This window comes from Dromiciops gliroides, chromosome 1, assembly GCF_019393635.1.
Source record: "Dromiciops gliroides isolate mDroGli1 chromosome 1, mDroGli1.pri, whole genome shotgun sequence".
Taxonomy (NCBI): Eukaryota; Metazoa; Chordata; class Mammalia; order Microbiotheria; family Microbiotheriidae; genus Dromiciops; species Dromiciops gliroides.
Genome location: NC_057861.1, coordinates 49195306 through 49215064, shown reverse-complemented (window position 1 = coordinate 49215064; position 19759 = coordinate 49195306). Strand labels below are relative to the sequence as shown.

Genomic DNA, 19759 nt, shown 5'->3' with positions numbered 1-19759 from the left:
CGGCCTCAGACACAACACTTACTAGCTGTGTGGTCCCAGGAAAGTCACTTAACCCCAACTGCCTCACAAAAAAAAAAAAAAGAATGAGGGAAGGCTTCCCGGAGGAAGTGAAGACCTCAGAGGAGAATGGCCCACAAAGCCTATCTGCGCCTCAGTCTTCTGGACTCAAGTCCCGCTTTGCTTTCTTCATCCACTGATGCCCTCTGTGGCTCCTCCGCAGCCTCTAGACACGGTTTCCCCTCCCCCCGCTCTCCCCAGGTAATGTTCAGAGGTTCCTCAGGCACCCGGACTGTCTGGCTGTTTGCAGATGGAGGCTGGCCAGGTCTGGGGGGAGCAGAACAGACTGGGGTGGGCTAGGCACGGGATAATAGGATTGGAGAGGCGGGCCACCTTAAGGCCGCGGTGCCAGCGGCATCTCTGATAGAGCCGAGCCCCGAGACAGCTGGAGTGGGGGACTGACCGCGGCCACTAGCCCTGCGGCTGCCACCGCTGCCCGAGATCCACACCTCGCTCCTGACCTTCCCCGCCCGCCCGCTGCCCTCCTCCCTCTCCCTTTTCTTCCCTCCCCTCCTCTCCCTCCTGCCCAGTTCCTCTGACACATCTCAGAAAAGAGGCGGCTGAGCTCACTCTCCCTCCGGAGCGGGAGCCCCAGGGCGCTCCCTTATCTCTCTCCAGCTCCAGACGGCCTTGGGAAGCCAGGGACTCCTGGGTCCTCGGACCCTTTGCCTGGCTTTTTCCTTCCTCGGCTTTCCTCAGCTCCTGCCCGCCTCCCCGCCTCCCCGCCACTTTCCTTCCTTTCTCCCTCCCTCTCCGCAGGGAGACCTGGACTCCTGGGTCTCTTTGCGGCATCCCCTTTCCCTTTCCCTTCCTTAGGTTTTATCCTCAGTCTTGCCTTCCTTCCCCCCACACCCCCGGCTTCTCTCATTCCTTTGGCTCTCCTCAACATTTGGCCGGGTGGCGGCTGGGGGCCTGGGGCCAGGGGTGCTCTCGGGGACAGAGTGGAGCGGGCGGGACTCCGCAGGATGTACCCCCAAGGCAGGCCTCCGGTGAGTGGCTTCCCAGGGCGCTTAGGGGTGTGGGGGACCCGAGGGTCAGAGAAGGTTCTCAGGCTAGTCTGGTCCTGAGACTTAGCATCTTCTTATCCCCGCCCTTCACGGCCTCCCGGCCCCCTCCACCCCCCCCCCCCCGCCCCCGACCACTCTCCACTCCAGGCCGGACAACCCTTCAAGTTCTCTATCTTGGAGATCTGCGACCGCATGAAGGAGGAATTTCAATTCCTGCAGGCTCAGTACCACAGGTGAGGAGGGGCGGGAGAGCTGGACTGAAGGGCTGCCCCTCCCCCCAACAAACAGACTCAGAGTCCCGGAGCCTATGCCACTGAGTGGGAGGAAGGGGGCATCCAGGTGAGGGCGGTGTCTCAGAACGCAAAGGGCCAATGGGGTGTTGAATGGGAGAGGCCAGGTGAGGGCCGAGCCTCGGAGAGCTAAGGGCCAATAGGCCGGGAGAGACAGAAGGGCGTGGCCTAACAGTGGGAGCGGCCAGGTGAGGGGAGAAAGGGCACAGCCAAGGAGGCAGTGTGGGGGTGGAGCCTAAAAGCAGGTGAGGAGAGGGAGGATCCAATAGGGAGGGAGAAGAGGCGGGACTCCAGAGTTCAAAGGACCAATAGTGAAAGAAGAGGGTGGGGACAGAGTAGGGGTGGCCAGGTGAGGGAAGAAGATCCTAGGAATTGGCTTCAGAGTGGGAGGTATCCTAGGGAAGGAGGGGCTGGTGGGGGGGGCAGGGCAGTTCCTGATGCCAGGTCTGTCCTCTCCTTGGTCTCCCCAGCCTCAAACTGGAGTGTGAAAAACTGGCCAGTGAGAAGACTGAGATGCATCGTCATTACGTCATGGTGAGGGGGGGCGGGGCACACTGTGCCTCCTCCTGGAACCTCCGACCCTTTCCTGATTTCTACTAATTGTTGTATTTAAAGACCTGCCCCAGCCATGGACCTATGAGGCCTTAGGGAAGGTCCTTTCTCCCCTTAGCCTCAGTTTCACTATTTCTAAAATGAGTCAAGGAAGGGGAGTTGGATTTAGTAATCTAAAAATCATAAAATATTCAGGCTGGAAGGGACCTTAGAGATAACCTAATCCCACTCACCCACCTACCCATTTTATAGATAAGAAAACTGAAGCCCTGGGAAGGAAGGAAAAAGCCAGAATCTTATAGTGACTAAAGCAGGGTATCCTCTCGTTTCAGGTGCAGTGCTCTTCCCTCTACACCAAACTGCCTGTCAGTGTTGGCTTTCTGAGATTATCATCTATAAGAATCACTGGCAGGGCAGCTAGGTGGTGCAGTGGATAAAGCACTGGTCTTGGATATTCAGGAGGACCTGAGTTCAAATCCAGCCTCAGACACTTGACACTTACTAGCTGTGTGACCTTGGGCAAGTCACTTAGCCCTCATTGCCCTGCAAAGAAAAGAAAAGAAAAGAAAAGAAACAGAATCACTGGCATTTGTATAGTGATTTAAAAGTTTTCAAAATGCTTAGCACAAATGACCTCATTGCACTCATCACATGTGTCTCCCCATCCCCTTCAGAAGACTTTAAGTTCATTGAGAGCTGGGACTGTGTATTCTAGAAGGGAGCCCCTAATGCCTTGTGTGTATATACCCCTATATGGAGGATCTTGGGCCATAATTCAGAGTTTTCTGGGAGGTGATTGTTCTTTTTGATGAGTGTGATCTCCCTGGGCTGATGGAGTAGAGGCTTAGAGTCAGAGGGAGCTAGACATGGGAAGTTCAGAAACTAGGAGAGAATGGGCATGCTTTTCTCCCAGTCCCAGTGGGCCTGGTGAAGGGAGGAGTACAGGCCAAGGTCATTAATGGTGGAGGGAGAATGTGTTAGGAACTTCCTTCCCCTGCTCTTGGAGGTAATGGTAGGGGTTTCTTCAATGCAATTTGGGGGGGTGGGGTGGAGGGTGGGAATGAAACTTCTCCAGCAAATGAGGTCAAGATGGACTAGACTGGAGTTCTCTAGGCCCCCAGGAACAAACTAGATGGGAGAGTTTGGGGGATCAGTAGTGCTTGGGAGAGATTACTCTAAAATAAGTGTTATAGGACTAAATTCTATAACTGCAAGCCTGGTGGGGCCTCTAAGTATGTTGGGGATAGGGGAATGGGAGAGTAGTGTCAGGAGCTGGGCTGGTTAGTTCTGACCTGACCTGAGGTTACGAATGCTCTTGTTGAACCAAAGGGAAGACAAAGAAGGGTATTTCTTGTGTCTGGTGATTGTGAACAACCCTTTCTTGCTTTTCAGTATTATGAGATGTCCTATGGCCTCAACCTGGAGATGCACAAGCAGGTGAGGGGGGAGGGAGCAGGTTGGGGATTTCAGGATCCTAGCCATGGCCTTGGGTAACCACAAGGATTGTGTCTCATCCTAGGTCTCTGGGATGGGGTTGGAGCCAAACAGATTGCTTTTCAAGATATCTAGGTCACATTTTGGATTCTGCCTGAGTTTGATGTGTGACCTTGGGCAAGTCCTTCCCCCTCCCTCTTGGCTTTAGTTTCCCTAGATGTAAAATAAGGTGAGGAGACAGAGCCACAGACTCAAAGAACATCAAAACCAGAAAGGACTTGAGAATGTAGAAGGTAGGCTATCAGCACTAGAAGAGGTCTTAAGGGGAAGACAGGATGTAGAGGAAAGTAAGGTGTCTTGGGAATGAAGAAGACTGGGTTCAAGTCTGGCCTTGGACACATAATATCTTTGTGACCCTGAACCAGTCACATAACCTCTCAACTTCCCTCCCCATCCCCAATCCCTACCCCCCCTACACACACTAAGGCAATTTTATAAGAATGTAAATGGGGGTGGGGTCCTCTCAACTAAGACCTCCTTGCGACAATGACATCACTGTTCTGTTGTTTTTTAAAGGAGGTCCTTAGAGCATAGAACTGCAGGGATAAATGTCACCTTAGAGACTGCCTGGTCCACTCCCTTTATTTTACACGTGGAGAAATGGAGAGTTGGCTATTTGCCAGAGGTCACGATGAGGCTGGCTCTGGGTGATCTTCAAGGTGCTTTTCAGTTCTGACGTCCTGTCAAAGCAGCCCTGCCCTGCCCAGCCTTGTTCTCTGCTCTTGCCTTTGCTCCCTCTCCCCCCTCCCCCCCCCCGTCCTGCTCCTCCCCCCCGATCCCCCCCCCCCACTCCCTCCTGTCCTCCTCCTCGTGGCTGCCTGCTTTGTTCCGGCAGTAATTTGCTGTCACTCTTCAGATTCATCAGTCCCGTCATCGCGGGGCTGCCTGCCAGAGAAATTAGTTTGGAGCAGAGCCCGACGGAGTGGTGAATCCAACAGCCATATTTCTCCAGCTGGAGAGGCCTCCCTCCCAGTTTGCTCCTTTTATGATCGTGGGAGTGAGACACACACATGCACTCACACACACACACACACACACATGCATTCATAGACACATTCACAAACAGGCAGGTTCAAGGGTACAAACACACACACACACACACACACACACACACACACACACACACACCTCCCCTGGCTGCCTTCAGCCTTGACCCTTCTCTGGAAAAACAAAACAAAACAAAACCAAACCCCAGTTCCTGGCTTTCTTCACCTTCCCTTTACCCCAATGAAGAAGGCTGGGCAGTAGCCACCATCTCCTTTTACAGATGAGGAAACTGAGGCTCAGAATAGAGAGGAAGGGGCAGAGTTGGGCCTCCCTAAGATAGGCAGCAGACCCAAGTCTGCTAAGGAGGGTAGAGAGGGCTTCTCTTTCCTCTACCTCCAGCTTTCTTTGTAAGGGATTTTTTGGGGGACTGGGAGACACTGCTCTCTTCCCCATGCCTCCAGACTGACCTTGTTCTATATCTGTCTCTCTGCCAGGCAGAGATTGTGAAAAGACTCAGCGCCATCTGTGCCAAGATCATCCCCTTTGTGAAGCAGGAGGTGAGCATGGTGGGCTCTGGGCTTCTGGGAAGGGCAGGGCAGGGCAGGGAGGATCAAAGGAACTTAGATTCTAAGAGCTAGAGCTCGAAGGGATCTTCGAGGCTAGTGACTTCACTTTATAGATGAGTAAACTGAGGTTCAGAGAGATGTTACTTGTCCAAGGTCACACAACCACCATAGAGGTAAGATTTGAACCCAGATCTTCTTGACTCCAAATTCAGTGCTCCATTTACCCTTTCTGTTTCAGGGAACTGGGATGCTGGACTGTGGGAGGAGGGAGACTGATAAGGGACAGGGACCTTTATCCCCAATTCAATCCAGCAATGCAACAAATATATATTTTTTTGTTTTTGTTTTTTTGTTTTTTTGGCGGGGCAATGGGGGTTAAGTGACTTGCCCAGGGTCACACAGCTAGTAAGTATAAAATGTCTGAGGCCAGATTTGAACTCAGGTACTCCTGAATCCAGGGCTGGTGCTTTATCCACTGTGCCACCTAGCTTCCCCCAATGCAACAAATATTAAGCATCTGCTTGGTTTGCTCCTGGGCTAGGATTTCCTAGTGCATCAATCTAATTTGAGGAAGGGGACACAGGTAGGAGAAAGAACATTCATGGGTTTGGGGCTGGAAGGGACCCAAAAGACCATCCATTCTAACCCACTAATTTTTTTCAGATGAGATTGTAAGCTCTGTGAGAGCAGGAGCTGTCTTTTGCCTCTTTTTATATCCCTAGTGCTTAGCCCAGTGCCTGGTACATAGTAGGCACTTAATAAATGTTGACTGATTGATTAGGAAACTGAGACCAGAGAGTGTAGGCGATTGGGCCAACATCCCCCAGGCACTAAGTGACAGAGCTGGGATTCCATCCTGGGTCCTATAAATTCAGAGCCTGCTATTTCCATCATCCCAAGGTATCTCTGGGGAGTCTGCCACTAATGACTATGACCTTAGACAGGTCGATTGAGGCAGCACTAGGCTTCTGGCTGGATCTGGGAGGATGCAGGCTGGTGAAGAGGGAGGAAGAGGAACATGGTGGCTCTGTCTGGTACAGACTCATCTATTCCACGTCCCCGCTGTTACCACCTTTCCCCCAACTCCACCTTAATGTGTTTCCTATCCCAAGCACCAGCAGCAAGTCCTTCAGGCTGTGGAGAGAGCCAAACAAGTGACCGCAGCAGAGCTGAACAGCATTATCGGGGTGAGTCAGCATCCATCAGGCTGAGGTTTTTGTCCGGAGCTTGGGGCCAAGCCAAGGAGTCTGACGCTTGGTTAGGTCAGACCTGGGATGCTCCCAAGTCCCTCTGTTCCCTACATTACCCCTGACTTTCTGTGAGACCTTCTCCTCCCCAAGCCTCAGTTTGTCCTGCTGTGAGATGGGGCCACAAACCTCCTTGGGGCTAACTGTGCCCCCCCCCTTCCCCAACCTGGACCCTTCTCCAATTTAGCAGCAGCAGTTACAGCACTTGTCACACCACATTCCACCTGTACCCTTGACCCCCCACCCTGCAGCAGGGCTGCTAGCCCTGACTGGAGCCCTGGCCACCCAGGCCCAGCTGGCAGCCACCACCCCTGCCACTGATAATACTACCAAGGAAGATCAGAGGATCCCAGGCATTGGGGAACCTCCAGGTAAGGAAGGGGCTTACTCTGAGGTTGAGAGAGGAGGAGGGAGGGCCATTAGGTTAGGAAGAGACATTGGGAAGGGGGAGGACAAGGGCTGTACAAGGGAGGGGGGAAAGAGGGTGACAGAAATACTGGAGAAAAAGGACATTGGGATGGGAAGGAAAGGAACCTGTCCCCACTCCTAATTCTCTCTCTCTCTTCCTCCTTTCTCCCCTTCTCCTTTCCCTCTCTCCTTTCCTTTCTCTCTCTTCCTCCTCTCTCCTTTATTCTCTTTATTCCTCCCACCTGCCCCCCCCTTTCCCCGTGTCTCTCATTCCTTCTTCTCCCCTCTTCCCCTGGGCCTGGGGAGCAGCAGGCAGAGGCCACAGCAGCCGGGTGAGTGATGGGGCTGGGACTGGGACTCTGTCTTTCCTCTCCCAGAGCCACCCTGAGCCAAGATCACTTGGGAATGTGCTGTGGCATTTCCATCTTATTTGCATTCATCTGGCCTTTGGGCTTCTCCATCTTGGGCAGCTTTGGCCCATGTGTTCTTAGGGGGTGGGGGGTTGGGGGGGTTAGTCTGGATCTTCGGTCTGGGCTCTGAGCCTTCCCTAGACTGAGCACCAACTCTTCTGCTGGCCTTTCCTCCCTTCCCCGCCCCCACCCCAGCAGGAGAGATTACTGACCCCTCCCCTCCCCCAAGCCCCAAGCATCAGTCAAAGTTGGGAGGAAGTAAAGAATCTCTCTGGGGATGGGCTGAAGAGAACAGCTACAAGCTGACAGTGCACTTCCCTCATCTCCAGTCCGGTTTGTCTTAACTCCAGGCCCCAGTTGGCATTTCTGGTGTGGAGGGGGGTTGGCCAGGGAGGGATGGAGGCACCTTCTGCTGAACTCCCCAGACCACCTGTCCCCCTCCCTGTGGCCTCACCTGCTGTGTTGGGATAGTCCAGTGCCCTGAACAAAAGCTGGGATTGTTCTGGTCATTCCCCATCTGAGAGACAGTGTCTAGTTCAAGGACCACGTTAGCGGGAGGACATTGACAAACAGGAGCTCACCAAGAGGAGAGCAGCTGGGATGGGGAGAGGGAGAGAGCAGCCCACTGGAGGAGCTACAGATGTTTAACTGGAGAAGACTCAAAGGCCTGTCACATGGGAGAGGGATTAGACAGATTCTGATGGGGCTCAGAAGGGCAGAACCAGGAGCAATGGGCTGAAATGGTAGAATTTTATCTCAATGCAGGGGAAAACTTCCTAATGGTCAGGGCTGTTCTACTGTGGAATGGCCTGCAGGGAGGGAGGGAAGGAGGCAGAGAGGCAGGGAGGGAGCTCCCCATCACTGGAGGTATATAAATGGAGGCTGACAGAGATACCTTGCAGGGAGTGGTTTTCTAGGCTGGGAAAGAGATAAGGTTAGGTAATTTCCCTGTCCCTTCCCAGATCTGACATTGTGTTTTCTCTCTCTCAAGGTCCCTCCCAGCTCTGACAGTCTCTGACCAGGGGGAGAAGGGGCTGTAGGCTGGGCTGGGGATTTTCCATTACGGATATGCCTCATTATCCCTTCCAGAGTGAACATCTCACAAGATGGGGAGAAGGAAGCAGGATTGTGGGGAAGGCAGCGCGTGCATGTGTGTGTGTGTGTGTGTGTGTGTGTGTGTGTGTGTGTGTGTTTATATAGGCCATAGAGGGAAGCGGGCACAGCCCGCCACCCACCTCCCTTGACCCCCACAGAGAACATTGTGGCTTCCTGGGGAAGCTGGGAGTGCTAGGAGCTGAGGCTCCCTCACATCAACAGAGAACCCAAGGCTGTAGCTCTTGGTGAGAGTGGGGGCAATTTGGAGAGCCCTCTCTCGGGTGAGATGTCCTGTGCCTAATGGAAGGCCATGTTCCCCTTCTTTTAACTTCCAGGAACTAGGGATGCTTGTTCAGAGACTTGGGGTGAAGCATGTGGACTCCTTCCTGGGACCCACTGAGCCTTCCTAGTTGCTTCCAGGATGCCTGATAAACCTTTTGCATTTTCCTGCAGAGCCCATCCCCTTCACCCCCAGAGAGCCTAGTGGAGGAAGGGTGGCTCATTGGTCAGACACACAAACAGGAAGAGAAAGATCCTCTGGGAAACTATGTGAGTCGAGTTGTGTCCCCTTTCCTCTCCCTAGGTCTCAGTTTCCCCATCCATAAAAGAGGCCTGGGTATTTGAATGGTCTCTGAAGGCTCCTTTCAGCTCTGACGGTCTATGGTCTATCTTTTTTTAATTATTGATACCTTTTGTGGTTACAACAGTTTCATTCCCAAATATGTTCCTTCCCTCCTCAGAGACCCATCCCTTGTAACAGAGAATGAAAAGAAAGAGAAAAAAATGCAGCCCAAATCATCATCAATCTATCATATATATTTATATATGTTTGGAGCACTTGGCAAGTCCTGACACTCTGTGTCTATGTTGGGAGGTTCTTCCTGGCTCTGATATACCGTGTTCTGTACCCTAAGGTCCTTCTGGCTCTGACCTTCTCTGGTCAAAGGAAGCGGCTAAGAAGGGGAGCGTGGGTTTCCCTCTGGGGACTCCTCTGGGGCTCCTCCTTGCCAGCTTCCCCCTTTCTCTCTGCCAGGACAGTGACGGGGACAAGAGCGATTATAATCTGGTGGTGGATGAGGTAAATCTGGCCCTTGGGGGTGGGTGTAAGGAGGTACAACTGGGACTTCTTCCCTCTGGGGGAGGGGAATAGGGACTTCAGCATCAAGAGGAGGGCTTTCCCCGACCCCCCCCACCCCTCCCAGGAAAAGGACATTGAGCAGGGGATTCAGAGGATCTTGATGGGGAGGGAAGATAACAAGTCTTGGGCAGGACCTAGGACAGGGACTGGAGAGAGAGGTAGGAGTCCCGCCCTCCCCGATTTTCTCTCCCTCATTCTCTAAAAGGATTGGGAAAAATTCAGTGACTTTCAAATGTTCCATCTTACTTTATGGTTTCATTAAGATTATAACACCCCAGAGCTTGAAAAATCTTTAGAGATCTTCTAGTCTAGGGATTTATTAACCAAGGGATCCATGAACTTTTTAAAAAAAATAGTACTTCAGGGGGCAGCTAGGTGGCTTAGTGGATAAAGAACCAGCCCTGGATTCAGGAGTACCTGGGTTCAAATCCGGCCTCAGACACTTGACACTTACTAGCTGTGTGACCCTGGGCAAGTCATTTAACCCCCATTGGACCACAAATTTTTTTGGGGGGGTGAGGCAATTGGGGTTAAGTGACTTGTCCAGGGTCACACAGCTAGTGTTAAGTGTCTGAGGTTGGATTTGAACTCAGGTCCTTCTGAATCCAGGGCCGGTGCTCTATCCACTGCGCCACCTAGCTGTCCCCCACAAATTTATTTTTTAAATAGTATTTCATTTTATTTTTTCCCAATTACATGTAAAGATAGTTTTCAACATTCTTTTTTGTAAGATTTTGACGTCCAAATTTTTCTCCTTCCCTTCCCCTCCCCAAGCCAGCAATCTAATATAGGTTATACAGCACAATCATTTTTTAAAGTGAAAACTATAGGGGGTGGCTAGGTGGTGAAGTGGATAAAGCACCAGCTCTGGATTCAGGAGTACCTGAGTTAAAATCGCCTCAGACACTTGACACTTACTAGCTGTGTGACCCTGGGCAAGTCACTTAACTCCCATTGCCCTGCCCAAAAAAACCAAAACCAAAACCAAAAAAGTGAAAACTATATTTCAACATAATTAGTGTTCTTCAAAATCCTATACATACATTGTGTTTGATGTATTTAAAAACATGTTAAGAAAGGGACAATGAAGAATCAATTTCTGATTTAAGGGGCAGCTGGGTGGCATAGTGGATTGAGTGCCTGCCTGGAGTCAGGAGGACCTGAGTTCAAATCTGGCCTCAGATACCTATGAGCTGTGTGACCCTGGGCAAGTCACTTAACCTTGATTGCCTTAAAAAATAATCTTTGATCTAGACCCACTCCCCTTCTTCTATTTTATATATGGTTTTATATTGTGGTTAGTAGAGGGAAGGGCACTTGCCCAGGGTCATACAACCAGTCAACAGTATCTGGGTTCTGCTTCAGGCTTCCTCCCTTCTTACTCTCTAGCCTTCAGTTCTGCCACCTTTTTTAGTGGTTTTTGGCAAGTCTCTTTTTCTCACTGAGCCTCAGAAAAATTGCCCCCTAAGCTGCTTCCCTCCTGGGGCTGAGGTGAAGAAGCAAGGACAGATGTGCCCAATCAGAGACTCCCTTCTAAGAGAGGAGCAAGAAATCCCCCTCTTGGAAGGGGCAGAATCCCCAAGCTCTCCCACCTTCTCATTGCCAGGATCCTGTCTCTGGACCCTCTAGCCTGATGCCCACACCCAGCCTGATGCCCATACCCAGCCCAAAGCAACTAACCCACCCAGATCTGCCTGACAGTCCAGCCTCTTTGGCCTCCAGCCCAGCCACACTGACCCACAAAGGCAAGGACTCCAGCCTGGTAAGGAATCAAAGAGCCCATCCCTAGACAGTCATTGTCATCACATCTCTAGCCCTCGGGCCTGGGACTCTGATGCTGCCCAGAGCACCACAGGCAGGGAGGCTGAGGCCCAAATCTAGCTTTCTTGACCCCTATACAGAAACCTTCCATCACAGGGCACTGCCTCAGAGTAGATAGAGTACAGGCCCTGAAGTCAGGAGGATCTGAGTTCAAATTTAACCTCAGACACTTATGAGTGGTATGACCCTGGGTGAGTCACTTAACCCCCATTGCCTTTTGTTTTGTTTTGTTTTGTTTTTTTGTTTTGTGGGGCAATGAGGGTTAAGTGACTTGCACAGGGTCACACAGCTAGTGTCAAGTGTCTGAGGTTGGATTTGAACTCAGGTCCTCCTGAATTTAAGGCCTGTGCTTTATCCACTGTGCCACGTAGCTGCCCCTACCTCCATTGCCTTTTTAAAAAAAATAAAGTGGATTTGAGTCCAGACTTCCCTTTATTTTATAAGATCTATGCCCCTGGACAGCTGACTTCCCTTCTCTGCCCCTCTGTTTTCTCATCTGTAAAATGAATAGTTCTTAAACGTATGTATAAGATAAATGCATATGTATCATACATACCCCCCCTTCCTCCAGATTAGTGATAAGAAAAGTGCTTTGTAAACTTCAGATACCAGAGAAATGGGAGCTGTGAGTTTGAGTACTCCCCTCCCCTACCCCTACCTCAGCATGGGGCTTAATTCAAGAACTCGGTTAAAAAACTGGTTTTAAAGCTCATGCTGTAGAGAAGGGGTTAATGTGGCAGTTCCTGGCACCCAGGCCCTGCAGGCCTTCCTGCCTGGCTGCTGCCTGAACTGTTTCCCTGGCCCCTGGATCGATTGGCCAAGTCAGATTCTGGGATTGAAATATCATTGGGAGGACTGCCTTTCACTGAGTCACACTGGTTCAGGCAGATGAGGGAGGAGGGGATTGGAGTGAGGCAGAGAGAGATGCTAAGGGGCAGGGGGAGGGGGGGTTGGCTCCCTAGATATCCCCAGGGCGCCCCCCACAAAGTGATAGCGACCTCCCCATCACTGTAGGGGCAGTGGGAGGAGCAGGAGCGCTGGCTTACAGAAGGGACCTTTCCCTCTCACACACACAGGTGGCTCCCCCTTCTCCCTGCCCCCCCATTCCCGACCACCCTCACATGTGCTTGTGTGTGTTCACATGAGAGACGTCCTCAGGTACAAGTACACACAGGGACTTATGGGAAAGGGTACCCCTGTGGAGCTCACGCATACATGCATTCACAGGAACAAACCAAGTGCACTCGGGTAGGCATGTGGATTTATGGACAGTATGTAGCCTCTTTAGTCAATGCTCATGCAAACCCATGTAGGCATGGCTGCGATGGCTTTCTTCTATGTAAACAGTTGCTAACGTGAGTGGGTATACACACATGCAGTCTGCATACACATACATGGACACCTGCAAGCACATACATGTGCTTGCTCATATATCTCCCTCCCTAGTTTTCTGCTAAATGCATTAGCTTTAAACAGCCCCCAACTACTCCCGATTTATCTTGCCCCAGCCTGAATCTGACCACCCCTCCCCCATTCCCTTCTCTGTGCAGAAGCTGCTTGCTGTCAGCCCACCTCCAATGGGCAAGCCCAGCCGCCCCTCCTCCTCCTCCTCTTCCCCAGATGCCTCCACCCCCGGCCCCAGCTCTGCCAGCCAGCTCCGCCAGCTTGGCACCAAACGACTGCCTACCACAGACAGCACTGGTGAGAAGCCGGGCCTCCAAGCCACCTCTACCCCAGTCCCTGGGGAGAGTCACTCTGCGAAGGATGGATGGTGACTGTCTGCTGGGAGCAGGACCTCACTGACACAGACCCCTGGGCTGGGGAGTGATGAGGGATACTGAAAACAGGGCAACCAGACTTCTCCTATCAGCTCCATCACCGACTCACTGTGCCATCTGGTGCAAATGTGTTCCCCTTGCTGGAGCAGTAAAATGGTGGGGGTGAGGAGCCTGAGAACTAGAAGGGGTCTAAGGTTGTTTCTAGCTCTACCATCTTGTGTTCTGGGTTCTAAGGGCCCTCCCATTTCTGACATCCTGGATTCTAAGGGCCCTCCCATTTCTGACATCCTGGGTTCTAAGGGCCATCCCAGCTCTGGCATCCTGGGTTCTAAGGGCCCTCCCAGCTCTGACATTCTATGTTCCATGGTTCCAAAATCCCAAGCTTATAAGGTTCTAAGTGACTAAGATTCATTCTAGGAATGGAGAACAATATGAGTTGCAAAGACTCAGAAACCCAAATGAATACAGTATTTTGCACTGGACTGTGTGTTTGGGAGTGGGGGATGGAAGGGGTCTGTGCTGATAGTATTCGGGTGATAGGCCCCATTGAAATGCCATGTATATCTTATGGATATAATTAGGAATAATGACAAATGAGGTTGGCCAGGCAGGGTGGGACCCGATGGAAGTCAGGAGGGAGGGAATGGAGTGTTGAACATCAGGCTCAGAAATTTGGACTTTTGATGTATAAAGAAAAAGAGACTGCCGTGGCAGTTTTGAAGCAGGGAAGATATGGGAAGAAAGTGTTGCTTGAAGAAGAAGAGTCTGTGCAAGAAAGGTCTTGGGTAGAGGCTAGAGAAGTGGAGGCTAGTTATGGTGCTGTGAGGACCACCAGAGGTGGGCTGTCAGAGGATGGGGAAGACATTCAGAAGGCTTGACTAGACTTGAAGAACATGGAATGCTGGAGCTGGACAGAACCTCAGAGATCTAGTCCCATCCAGTCATCTGACAAATTAGGAACCTGAGGCCTAAAGAGAGGAGAGGCTTACCCTAGGCCCCACAGCATAGGGGCAGTTTGTATGTGAGGTACAATGCTGGTGGTCAAAGATGCCTCAGAGGTCTCTGCCTGGGGAGGTTAGAAGATGGTGGCACCATTGGCCCAGGGAAATTTGGTTTGGTCATTTGATCATGAGGTCATGTGGGGGAGAGGAAGGTGGTGACTTGGGCTTTTTGGATGTGGTTAGTTTGAAGCAATAGTAGCATACCCAGAGAGAGATGGATGATGGGGGCTGGGGCCTTCAGGGAGCTGTGGAACTGTGAGAACAAATGGGTGAGTTGAGGGTAACAGGAATATAGATAAAGAGGGGTAGGCTAGGGAAACTTCCCTATCCTTGATTCCTTCTTCTTCTGAAGGGTCCAGTGGGCACTGTTGAACCCTTATGGGGGTTCCAAAATTCCTAGTTTAGAAGATAGAATCCTTGGCTGGAGGGCACAGAGATTTGGGAATCGTGAAGCTCTGAACTAAGGAGACTCAAGAGCTGAAGCCCCTTTCTTGGTGCTGGGGGGAGAGGATGTCTGAAGGCCTTGTCCCTTCTCCACAGCCTTGAGGAGTCCCCTAACCCTGTCTGGCCCCTTCACTGCATCCTTTGGCGTGGGACCCTCCACTCTACTCAATGGGGACCTTGCCGTGCCTAGCTCCTACATGAGCCTTCACCTGTCCCCACAGGTGAGCGGCCCCATGATGTATGGCCGCTCCCCCTTGGTGAGTCTGAGCACTGGGCCCCCAGTTGAGGAAAAGGAAAGCATTTGGATTTTCTTGGAACTAGGCCAGTCTCCATAGTCCCATTTGTGAATGGGGCATGTCTGGTCATCAGCTGTCCTTGAGGACTAGCAGGAGAATGAGTCGAGGCTCTCAGGAGCTTTTGTTGAGAGTTCTGTCCATCTTAGGGGGTAAAGGGAGGAAGATCTGGGACAGAGGGAGAGACAGGAGCCCAAGGCTTTCTTCTTCCTTACCCCCTGAACCAGCAGATGGAAACTGAGTCTCACTCCCACCTCCGTCTATCTACCCTCTCCTCCACCTTGTCGGGCATCCCTGGGGGAAAGTCGTGAGTACCCACTTAGCGGTTAAGGGCCAGGTGAGGGCCTTGGGCTAGCTGGAAGAGGTGGCTGCATCTGGGGAATGGGTTGGTTTGTTTTGTGACTTCACATCGAGACCCCAGCTGGCATGTGTCAGGGGAGGGACTTGGGGACAGACCCCCCTCCAGGATCTGGTTTGAGAGAGTCCATTCGGAAGCTGTTCCCTACCCTTATGTTGTAAGAGAGGGCAAGTTGCATCCCTGTAACTTTGTGGGTTGAGCAAAGAATCTTTGTCCAGGCTGTTTGGAAAGTTCTCTGAGGATTTAGTGGCAGCTGAGTGGGAGCTTCTCTGCTTGGGATGGGGAGGGTCAACCTCCACCCCCTGGTTACAGGCCCCTTCTGACCCCCCCCCCCCCAGGGCTTACTCCTTCCACGTGTCTGCTGATGGGCAGATGCAGCCAGTGCCCTTCCCGTCAGATGCCCTCCTGGGCACAGGCATCCCCAGGCATGCCAGACAGCTGCACACCCTCACCCACGGCGAGGTCGTCTGTGCCGTCACTATCAGCAACTCCACCCAGCATGTCTACACGGGGGGCAAGGGCTGCGTGAAGGTGTGGGACGTGGCCCAGCCAGGCACCAAGACTCCCGTGGCCCAGCTTGACTGCTTGGTGAGGAAACTGGCCCATGAGCCGCCCAGGCTTGGCCAGGGGCTGGAGGGAGGTGCTCCTGTCCTGGGCAGAGCTGGGGCCACCCACTGTCCAGGCCTGGTGTGTGTGCGCGCATATGTGCATGTGTGTGTACATGGATGTGTGCATGTGCATATACATGGATTATGCATGTGTGTGTGAAGCTCTAGGCTCTTCCCTGACTTTGGGTGTGCCTTTGGCCAAGTCCTTTGTCCTCCTCTGGCCCTGGGCTTCTGTGGCTCCCCAGGGAGCTGGACCTGGTTGGTGCTGAGCCTGCCCCCAGTCCCTCCTCTCCTCTCCTCTCCCCCTCCTCCCCCTCACACTTGGACAGAACCAGGACAACTACATCCGCTCCTGCAAACTGCTGCCAGATGGACGCAGCCTGATCGTGGGTGGGGAAGCCAGCACCCTGTCCATCTGGGACCTGGCAGCCCCCACCCCCCGCATCAAGGCTGAGCTCACGTCCTCGGCGCCTGCCTGCTATGCCCTGGCCATCAGCCCCGATGCCAAGGTCTGCTTCTCCTGCTGCAGTGATGGCAACATTGTCGTATGGGACCTGCAGAACCAGACCATGGTCAGGTGAGGCCACCCCAGCTGTGCACGGGAGCGGGGGCCGGGCAGAGAAGCAGGCCATGATCAGCCAAGGAGGTGGAGGCCAGGGGATGCAGAGATAGGGGATCTGGGTCCATGGCATAGTATAAGACTCGGGCTTGTGGAAAAGGGCAAATGGATACTTGGGAACGGGGGTGGGCTGAGTGTATCATTATGTGGTATCTGGGCATGCCAAGGTTGGGGGACCCAAAGCCAAGGGGATTCGGTAAGAAGGGCCCCAGGGCCAGGGATGCTGTGCAGGTGTAAGTTCTGAGTCCCTACAGATCAGTGTGAGATCCAAGGTTGGAGGAAGGAAGAGGGTGGGGTTGTGGAGGGATACCACAGAAGGGCTCTCTAGTAGCCATTTAGTACAAGCTGGACCAGATGTGGCTGTGTGGGACCCAAGGCCAGGGGCATTGACTGTGGGAAAGCCAGACCCCTGACTTCTCTGGATTCCCTCTGTCTACCTCGCAGATGGACGCTTAACTCGCCAAGTCTCCCTGAGCTGAACTTTCCATCCCAACAGGCTCCCCCTGACTTCCTTGCTGTTGAACGTGCCATCCTCTGGCTCTGCCCTCTCTCATTTCCTCAGGGCTAGGCTGAGGCCTTGACCCACCTCCTGACCCTGGCGTGGCTACTGACCCCTCCATCCATTTCTGTGTGCTAGGAGGGGCATTCGCTGGTGGTCTCTGGCCTGCTTGGCAAACACGGAGAGGCTCACTGGCCTTCTCTCCCTTCCTTCCCTCTCCTCCATTCAGGCAATTTCAGGGCCACACGGATGGAGCCAGCTGCATTGACATCTCTGATTATGGGACTCGGTTGTGGACAGGCGGTCTGGACAACACTGTGCGCTGCTGGGACCTTCGGGAGGGCCGTCAGGTTCAGCAGCATGACTTTAGCTCCCAGGTGGTCCTGCCCCAGGCTTCTCAGCAATGGGCGGGAGGTGGGATGGAGTCCAGCGGACCTGCTGGCTCATCCTTGGGCCCACTGGGATGTGTATGAAGCATCAGGACAGAAGGACAGGATTCCCCAACAGCAACCCTGGCACATCTGGTCCCCTCCCATTACTGCATGGGAAGCCCATCTCCAGGCATAGAATGATGAATCGGGGAGCCGCAGCACTGAATTCAAATGCCGGCTCTGCCTCCAACATGACCTTGGGCAGATCACCTCTCTGAGCCTCAGTTTTCCCATGTGTAAAATGGGTGTTTGGACCAGATGACCTCTAAGTTTCCTTCTGACCCCATCGTGCCTCATGAGTGGTCACTGGGACGTTGACACCATCAGAGCAGGTGAACTGGCCACATCTTGGGGCAGCACGTCCCACTGTTAGTTCTAATTTGCTGGGACATTTTCCCTTACATGGAAGCCTCTCCAAAGCTTCATCCCATGGCTCTTACCCCTGTTCTCTGGGGCTGAGCAGAGCAAGACCCTTCTGTCTTGCCCCAGGCCAACCTTCCAAATTACTGAAGACAGTGAGTATGGCTTCACTAAGTCTTCTCTGGTCTGACCATCCCTGGCTCCTTCAATTCTTCCATGACTTGGGTGTGGAGGCCCCTGTCACCATCTCGATCTCCTTCCAGTCTGTCACCATCCTGCCTAAATGCAGCCCCCACCCCCACCGCCTCCATCCCACCCCGGCCCCTCTAGAACTGACCATGATCTGATCCCAGCAGAGGGTGGAAAGACAACCATGTTCTTTGGCCTCCCTCTTCACCATCTAAGATTGGTGTAATTTTTCTGATGGCCCGTCACACCAGCATCAGGATTTAGTGCCTAGCCAGGAGTCAAGGATATTGGTGGACTTGATTAGGAATCAGTGTGACAGTAGGAGGGGGGATGGCATGGATGTTGGGCAGGTGTGTGTGTGTGTATAAATGTATTAGACACCACACCCCACTGTGGCTTAACTGAGGGAAGGTCCTGACCCCCGCCCTCTCCTCTTTTCTCCAACAGATCTTCTCGCTGGGCCACTGCCCTAGCCAAGAGTGGCTGGCCGTGGGTCTGGAGAGCAGCAATGTGGAAATTCTGCATGTGGGCAAGCCCGAGAAATACCAGTTACACCTGCATGAGAGCTGCGTCCTCTCCCTCAAATTCTCTTCCTGCGGTAGGCCAGGAGGCGACTAAGGCTCTGGGCCAAGAGACTGGCGGCCCCTCCCCCTCTTTCCTCCTTCTTTTGCTGGGGGGGCTTTTGTCCAATTGTTTTCCTTCCCTGAGCTTCAACCTCCTCCACCCACCTCCCAGCTCTGGCTTTTTAAAAAACTGACAGCAGCCAGGGCTTCCTACCTGTAGGCCTCCCTCGGGATTGAGCCTCAGTTTCCTCCTTTGTAAAATAAAGGGGTTGGACTAGCCGGCCTCTGAGGTCTCTCTGAGCAGCAGTTGGGAGGGGGAGAAGTTGTGGAAGTCTGAGAACGTCTCCCGCCCCCCACCCCCGTCCCCCTGCTCAGTACTTCCCTCACTGGGCCTTCTTCTCCCCCTGGCCCTACAGGGAAGTGGTTTGTGAGTGCGGGGAAAGACAACCTTCTCAATGCATGGAGGACGCCCTATGGAGCCAGCATCTTCCAGGTGAGGCAGAGAGGGAGGCAGGGTGTAGACACGGCCCGGACGTGGCCACAGGAGCAGAGTCACCACCAAGTACCTCGAGGGTCATCAGAGTCCAGGGGAGAAAAGGGTGGCTCAGAGAGACCCTGGGATCCTACCTCCAGAGCTGGAGTTCAACTCCATCATTACATACAGATGAGGAAACAGGCTCAGGGAGGTTCAGAGTCACACAGCTGGTATTTGAGGCAGGATTTGAATTCGGGTCTACCTGACCCCTAGCTGCCAGAGTTCCCCACCCCCACCCCCTTTCTAGGTGGTTATGGGACGGGACCTGGTTAATGAGCCTGTTCCCTCTTCACTCAGCTCAGGTGGTTGGGGAGGAGCATCCCTCATAGCCAGGGACTCAACTCACTGTCCTCCCTCCCTTTTCCTCCCCTTACCTGGGGCCAGTCCAAAGAGTCATCCTCTGTCCTCAGCTGTGATATTTCTAGCAACAACAAATACATTGTGACCGGCTCAGGTGACAAGAAGGCTACGGTATATGAGGTGGTCTACTGAGGCTGCCCCTTCTCATCTTGGGGGAGGAGCCTAGGCCGGGCTCCCCGCCCCCCACGTGTCTGTCCAACAGCTGGGCTTCTTCACCTTCCTGCCCACCCCTCCACCTCCCTGCCCCCCATCCCCCACCCCAAGGAGCTTCAGGGGCCTGAGCCTCTGACCTTCTTCAGAGTAAATAAAGGTCTTTGTCACACATGTTTGTCCATGCTGGGCTGCAGGAAGGCAGCCTTCTCTTCTCTATCCCCCCTACCCCTACCCCAGGCACCCCTACCCCTGGGGCTCCCAGAGGCTAGGCCAGGGACACGGCAGGAGGCCCAAAGCAGACTGAAGGGGTGAGAGTTGGGGAGGGAGGCAGGGAGGCAGCAAAGAACACCTTGTTGTTGTGGGAGGGCAAGGAGCTTTGCAGGGAGCCCTCCTCTTCTCTCTGACCTAGACCCAGCCCCTCAACAGGACCTTTGTACAACCAAAGCCAGGTCCTGCCTAGAGTCACGGCCTTTCTCCCGGATCCAGAGCTTTGAGT

The 19759-nt window shown here is 53.2% G+C and overlaps 1 protein-coding gene across 1 annotated transcript; it reads left to right on the top strand.

Moving 5' to 3' along the window:
• The first annotated feature begins 655 nt into the window (after window positions 1-655).
• On the top strand, window positions 656-19310 carry LOC122756088 (transducin-like enhancer protein 2). The gene is made up of 20 exons (XM_044005195.1): window positions 656-1046; window positions 1212-1297; window positions 1825-1888; window positions 3299-3343; window positions 4882-4944; window positions 6066-6140; window positions 6388-6571; window positions 6918-6940; window positions 8567-8662; window positions 9147-9191; window positions 10858-11013; window positions 12623-12773; window positions 14392-14552; window positions 14816-14895; window positions 15285-15534; window positions 15884-16131; window positions 16902-17049; window positions 18100-18250; window positions 18632-18708; window positions 19135-19310. Exons 1-20 carry the CDS (start codon window positions 1023-1025, stop codon window positions 19240-19242), a joined length of 2235 nt encoding a protein of 744 aa, XP_043861130.1. The 5' UTR covers window positions 656-1022; the 3' UTR covers window positions 19243-19310.
• The last annotated feature ends 449 nt before the right edge of the window (window positions 19311-19759 follow it).

Excerpts from the sequence above, each read along its gene's own strand:
- LOC122756088 (XM_044005195.1), top strand. The coding sequence starts at position 1,023 with ATGTACCCCCAAGGCAGGCCTCCG. Across the intron at positions 14,896-15,284 it reads GGCATCCCTGGGGGAAAGTC|GGCTTACTCCTTCCACGTGT; the intron begins GTGAGTACCCAC and ends CCCCCCCCCCAG. Across the intron at positions 18,251-18,631 it reads CCTCAAATTCTCTTCCTGCG|GGAAGTGGTTTGTGAGTGCG; the intron begins GTAGGCCAGGAG and ends CTGGCCCTACAG.